The 6365-nt window shown below is 34.8% G+C and overlaps 1 protein-coding gene across 1 annotated transcript; it reads right to left on the minus strand.

Moving 5' to 3' along the window:
- Positions 1 to 4499: 4499 nt before the first annotated feature.
- Positions 4500 to 6365, minus strand: LOC149159989 (uncharacterized). The gene is made up of 3 exons (XM_089433605.1): positions 5624 to 6365; positions 5084 to 5455; positions 4500 to 4996 (listed from the first exon to the last, which is right to left on the minus strand). The coding sequence occupies exons 1-3, from the start codon at positions 6227 to 6229 to the stop codon at positions 4901 to 4903; spliced, it is 1074 nt and encodes a 357-aa protein (XP_089289731.1). The 5' UTR covers positions 6230 to 6365; the 3' UTR covers positions 4500 to 4900.

A 6365-nucleotide genomic window follows, 5' to 3' on the forward strand; every position in this document is an offset into this window, starting at 1 on the left:
CATAGAATCTTTCTTTTAGATTTTTATCCTTAAAATATTTTTGGAAGATGTCCCAAGTCACTTCTTGCTCATCAATGCTACGCATTGTTTTGATTTCCTCCCACCATAAGGTGGCTTTACCTTGCAACTGATAATCGCTAGCCCAGCTTTTAAGTTATCATTATACTCATAAATCTGAAAATACTTTTTCATATTAACTAGCCAAGCTTCTACAACCTCTTTTACCTCTCCATCAAACTGTGGGGGCTTTATTTTTTTAAATTCCCGCTACAATTCTATCTTCAACCTCTTAGCCCCCTGTCACCAGAGGTGTTACCAGACCCTTCCTCATTATCCATTCGAGCTCCTTCACTTTCTACATGTTCTCTCTGTTTTCGTTGTGTCTCTTCCCTATTTCCTTATCTATACTAGGATCTAGATTCCTCTAATTTTTTCTATCTAAGAGACTTTTCAAGGTCCTTTCTTGTTCCAACCTTAATCTCTCATTATTGTCCCTTAAATTCGTCATCTCATCTCGCAACTGTTGGATGGTATCTAACAACATAGCATTCAAATTTGTAGTTCCTTCCCCTAATTGGACCCACATCTCCAGATTGGTCTGAGGTCCCACTGCGGGTCCCCTAGGTGGGGTAGCTCAAACTCCCCTCCTCATGTTGCTTCAAATACTCCTTGCTTTCTCTCTATGCATTATGAACACCTTGGTTATTTTCAATTTCCCACAAGGTCACAGTGTTGCAACCTATGGCTTTGATACCACTTGTCACATACTTACCAATTAACACATAATTTAACCAAGCATAAAAAAAATCTATTATCGTGAATAAGATCAACCACATATATTTAAAAAGAAATTGTGTTAATATAAGCCACACATCTGTATACATGTTCAGATATTTCAAAGGTGTAATTCATGTTTTAATTAATTACATAGTTGATATTTACAAAGATTATAGCGTTCATCGTTGACCCCATTTTTTCGGTACTCCAACCTTAAACCATCATTATATATATAGACCATTGCATAGTGGAACATTCTTGAAGGGCTTCCAACCACCAACTGCTAGTCCATAATGGCATGGGTGGATTATTCATAGTCGTTGATGGCTTACTCCTTGATCTAACAACTGAGGTTTGCCTAGGAAGGGTTATGGTAACTAACCCCTACCATGACATCCTCCTCTCTCCATCATTTCACACCTGCAAGTTGGGCATAGTGACTCAGTGATTCCGGGTGGATCCAACCAAAGCTTCACTAAATTTACCTAGCCTACACAATGGTAATAGCTTAACACAATCTTTTGGTATTTACATTATTTTCCGAGAAGGAGTTTACTTAAATCCATTTAAATCTTGGCGAAACTTTGCAACTCTTTTACCTTGCATGGTTACACCATCACGACTTCAACTAGATTGCAACCCTTTGGTGTTCTGGAAAGTTTCAATGAATGGTTTCTCTTGACACGAGAATGAATTTAATCATTGAATGTTGATTCCCAAGGTAACATTCTCGTTGCAAGGAAAACCCATAATTGTTTGTTTACCCTAAATGTTTTTCAAGGTTTCTTATAATGTTATCGAATGAACTTGGCAGGTTGAACTTCATCCCCCAGCAAGTCCTCTCGCTTCACAAATTAAGTTTTCAGGCTCATCCATGAACCCAGTAGAATTTTCCAGGTATGTCTCCAAATAACGTATGTTCTAGTACCTTCCCTTCGGCCCCGAGACCAAGCCCCAAATTTTGTCTCTTTGTAGGTACCCACGACATATTCCTTGCAATCTCTTTCCTAGGAGAGTCTCAGAGACCATATCGTGCAGATTTTCTATTAGGTTTTTTAGTGTTTCTCTATTTTAGGTTCGGTTATGAAATATTAATGAATTAAGTGGACCCATGTGAGGGTTCTATTTTACTTTTCAAGTTATGCAATCCTTAAAATGTCACTGAAATGGACTTAATTTTGTTATATGTATATAACATCATGTTTCTAGTTATAAATTAAACCTTGCAGCCCAACCTCTAGATGATGGTCTCAAACAACGAGATTCGTGCTCGAGCATGATGTAGTTTTTGTTTCGCTATGAAATTTCTGAAACAATGAACTTCAGTTCTTAGGAAATTGTAAATATTATTATCAAGCAGACTTTGCTTAATTCCATGTTTAATTATGGATTCTTTTATTTCATTTCCAACTTGAATACCTATCCTTTTAAATCTTCTCTATTGGGTTTCTATTTGTTGGTTACATACATAGGGTTATAGGTATTTTTCCACCTAATTTTATTGTCAAATTTGGTTAATAGTTGCAATCCCTCGCTGCAGAGGGGGACTGAACTTTTCTTCTGGTTCCTATACCGTGGACAGGTCTCAACCCTCTACAGGACCACCAACAACCCTTAATAAATATTCCTTATAAGAAAAATATTAAAAGAAATCTAACACAGAGATTATGTAAATGGTTATTCCTTAGGAAAAATAGTAATAATGGTTCTTTTTCTTTGTTCCCCCCTGGCATAGTTGCTTCCTTATAAATTTCCAGCCTTCTCTCAGTCAGTCATAAAAATGGTGCTAATATCGATTACTTCTGAGGTCCCCACTCCTATTGTTCCGTTATGGATTAGTCTCAGGGATAACATACAATCACAAATATACTCATTATGTTCATTAAATATAAACAAAAGAACATTATGTACACATGAAATAATTTATGTAACTTTCATTATGTTCACTAAATATAAACAAAGGAGCAATGTATATGCATGCAATAATTTTTGTAACTTTCCAATGACTCCTTCACATATTGTTTTTACAGTTTGCAAATCTGTCATATTAACATAAAGGGGTAAAATTTACATAAATCCACTACTGTGCAATTACATTGTTTCTTTTCTTTCCACATATTCATTTCTGACACTATAACAAAATGAATAAGATTAATTAAACCAACTACTTTTACTTAAAGAATACATACAAGTATACAAATTTACTAGTAAACACTTATCTGATTCACAGTCTTCCAAGAATTCAACAGTGTTGAGTTGATCCTCCTGACCATGGGAAGGGTAATTACATCCACTTCTAGCCTCGAGCTTCCACTTTAGAGAAATATGCACAGTCTCATCAAAATCCAATAATAGACATCAGGACCACCATCAAGTCTAATACCATCTCATTCTATATATGTTCAAGGTTTTCCACTAGCCCAGGTCCAGTTCAAGATTACCTCTAGGCAACATCTTTCCAACTTCATAGACTACTTCTTTCTTTTATGTCCCCAAGGACTCCAAGAAGGCAGAACCCCTCTCAGAGATTTCTCTTTTATTCTAGGGAGAGAATGACAACTATCATAATTTTCTAACACTTAGAATTCGCTACAGGTCAACCCTCCTGAAATCCAATAAAAAAAAATTCACATAACATTTATGTAAAACTAAATAATTCGCAAAGTCCACTAGGCTTCCCAAGCAATTTATAAAAACAAAAATAAATAACTAACAATAATTTATGTTACCTAGGGGCGTTACATATTAGCTATAAATTAAGATCTATTTCACAATATAAATTAAAATAATGATTCTATAACCATATTTAAATTTAATTAATAAGAAAATAAAATCTTAACACTCAATATATCAAGAATTTTAATAAACTTGCATATTCACGGAAACATTACCACTTTCAATAAACTTACAATATAACAAGATTGTCAATCATGTATATTCATAGTCACTTTACCACCTACAAAAAAGTTACAATATAACATGATTCTTAACCATACATATTCACCACTACATTCTCATGGATGTTATTAACTTGTAAATATGGTGTTTTATAATAGCATAGGCCAGTACCATGGATTATCAATACCACATGCCCAAAAATCATAACTCAATTCAGGATCAAAATATTTTATTTTAATTGAAGTTTATAACATTTTCTTAAATAAATTTAAAATAAAAAGGGTTATAAATACTTTTGCGATATATATAAACTCTCTATTTTCATTAGTACTAAAAATATTTTGTGAATATTTTATAGAGATTAAATTAATCTAATATAAATAATATCGAGATGTGAAATTTATATAATATGAATAATATTATTAAGAACTAACATAAATTCACGTTAACTAAACTATTTAAGAAATCAAATATCTCAATATACAAATATCCTCTCAAGATTTATATTAATTTTTCTTTTATATCTCTAAAGATTTAAATTAAAATAAATAAAAAATAATATAAAAAATTAATTATTAATAAATATCTTCCAGCAAAATACTTCCACAACCACCTAAATAATATTTAAACTTTACTGTAAAACCTAAAAAAACAAACTTATGTCCCTAAAACACACATTTTCTAAATTGCAAAATTGATAAATAAAAATGAATTACAACTTATTTGACTATTAAAAAGCGGAAATTTTTTCAAGAAAATCCAGCGAAATAAACATTTGCATATACAATTGTCTTTCCGGATAAGGAACTTCTATAAGACTAAAGTTTCAAGGGTACACGGTTTTCCTGACATGATAAACATTAAACAAAAGGATTTGTAAAAATTGCTTTGCTCTCCATGATTTACAATGGGAAGAACGCCCTGACATGCGAGAAGTTTTATGTGAAGTGCAGAAGCTTTATTTGTGCACTTCATTAGGAAGATAAGAGCAATAACACTGAAAAGTGAAAACAAAATGACAACCTGAACTCAAGTGACACACATGTTTATCCTCCCATATAGAGGAAAAAGTGCTTAAACTTATTTAGACAAATTGTTTAAGTTTAATAAATTGAACTTAAGTAAAGTCTGTTTTTGAATTTACACCTAGTAGCAGAGAACTTTGTTGGCGATGTCAGCAACCATTTTAAAGAAATAGGTAGCCAGAAGAAAGGTGAACTATATATTACTCTGTCATTGAACATTTTGGAAGGCTTCCATCGATCAGTTGGCCAATTCTCCTGTGAAGGAAAGCGCTATTGAAGTGGCGAAAATCTAACATCTGCAGGATTAAAATAGAAACATTAGAATACTTGAAGAAAAGCAATGCAGCTTGAGGGTTTACAGTGTACACACAATAAAAGATTACCTTCGAGTGAATGCTATAAAAGACCCTATCATTTATAGCAGTAACCGTAGCATTCACAACTTCAAGCCCGGCTTCTTCTAACTCCGTTAGAAGACTAGAGAAGTCGATCTGGTTCTTGAAAATATTTACAGTTACTTGAATACCTGGACCAAATTTGCTAACCCTTATAGTCTGAAATTTGTCCCGTACATTGGAGGATCGAAGCTCCGAAGCTTGCAGGGTTTTATAATTACAGAAGCGGTTGGAAAATGGGTTAACAGTGGCCGAGAATTTTAGCACATCTCTTTCCTTTTCGAGATCTATTAACTTATTTTGTAAATGACGAATGTGTTTAACGGCTTCCAGCAGTTTGTCCGATAATGTGCATTTTGTCTACAAAAATTACAAACAGAAGTAGAAAAATTACCCACTTTTTTCCGTTCTTAACGCTTATAGTGATATGTTTGGCCTACAAAAATGGCAAACACAGATATAACTATTGTCCCTTTTCTTTTCTGTTTAATACTTTTATGATATGCATGAGATACAGATAAACCTCACCTTATTATATTCTTGAGGGAGTAGCGATAACAGTGTTGAACAAAGAGCTTTCATCTTGCTCCGCCTCTGCCTCTCCACCAGTTTGTGAAGATGCGCATTCCCAATACTTTCCTTGACGGCCTCGTTATAATGACCTCCTCCTCCCGCGGCCGCTTTCTTCGTTCGACGGCTCCGCGTCGGTGGGAAAATAGGGTTTACAGAACTCACCAATGAAGATACCGGCGAGCTACAGGTTAGGGTTTCAACTAGATCGTCAATGTTGGCTACGAATTGCTGCGGATATTGCTCGACCGCCAGTGATGAATTGTCCTCAGCAATCTGATGAATCTGCACCGCCGGTCCTATAGAAGCTATTCCGGGCGGGCCGTAATCATGTGGCCTTTTGGTGCAGAGGTCTTCAAATATTAGTGCCGCAGCATCATCATCAATACAAGGTCCGGGTTCAGCAAACTTCACTGATTTGGTTGGTGTTTGGATCTGAACACCTTCATTAGTATTAATATTACCATGATAATGAGGAAGACACGCTGCTGCCTGAGAATACGAGGACGAACACGGTTGAAATGAATATCTATACGGATAGGTTTTCCTCCACAAATCTTCCATTTTGAACTCTCCGGCCTGATTAATGAAGATTAGTGAGGACCAATTACCATATGGAAAATCAGAATCATCAACTCTCTAATCCAACCAGGTGTCTTGCTTGCAAGGCGGAGGGGACTGTTTTTTCCATTCAGAGGGA

The sequence above is a fragment of the Pinus tabuliformis genome, chromosome 5_2 (assembly GCF_031772625.1).
Source record: "Pinus tabuliformis cultivar Carrire ecotype Pingquan chromosome 5_2, CPIR1, whole genome shotgun sequence".
NCBI lineage: Eukaryota > Viridiplantae > Streptophyta > Pinopsida > Pinales > Pinaceae > Pinus > Pinus tabuliformis.

Excerpts from the sequence above, each read along its gene's own strand:
- LOC149159989 (XM_089433605.1), bottom strand. The coding sequence starts at position 6,229 with ATGGAAGATTTGTGGAGGAAAACCTATCCGTATAGATATTCATTTCAA. Across the intron at positions 5,456-5,623 it reads TCCCTCAAGAATATAATAAG|ACAAAATGCACATTATCGGA; the intron begins GTGAGGTTTATC and ends TAATTTTTGTAG. Across the intron at positions 4,997-5,083 it reads TTTATAGCATTCACTCGAAG|ATGTTAGATTTTCGCCACTT; the intron begins GTAATCTTTTAT and ends TTAATCCTGCAG.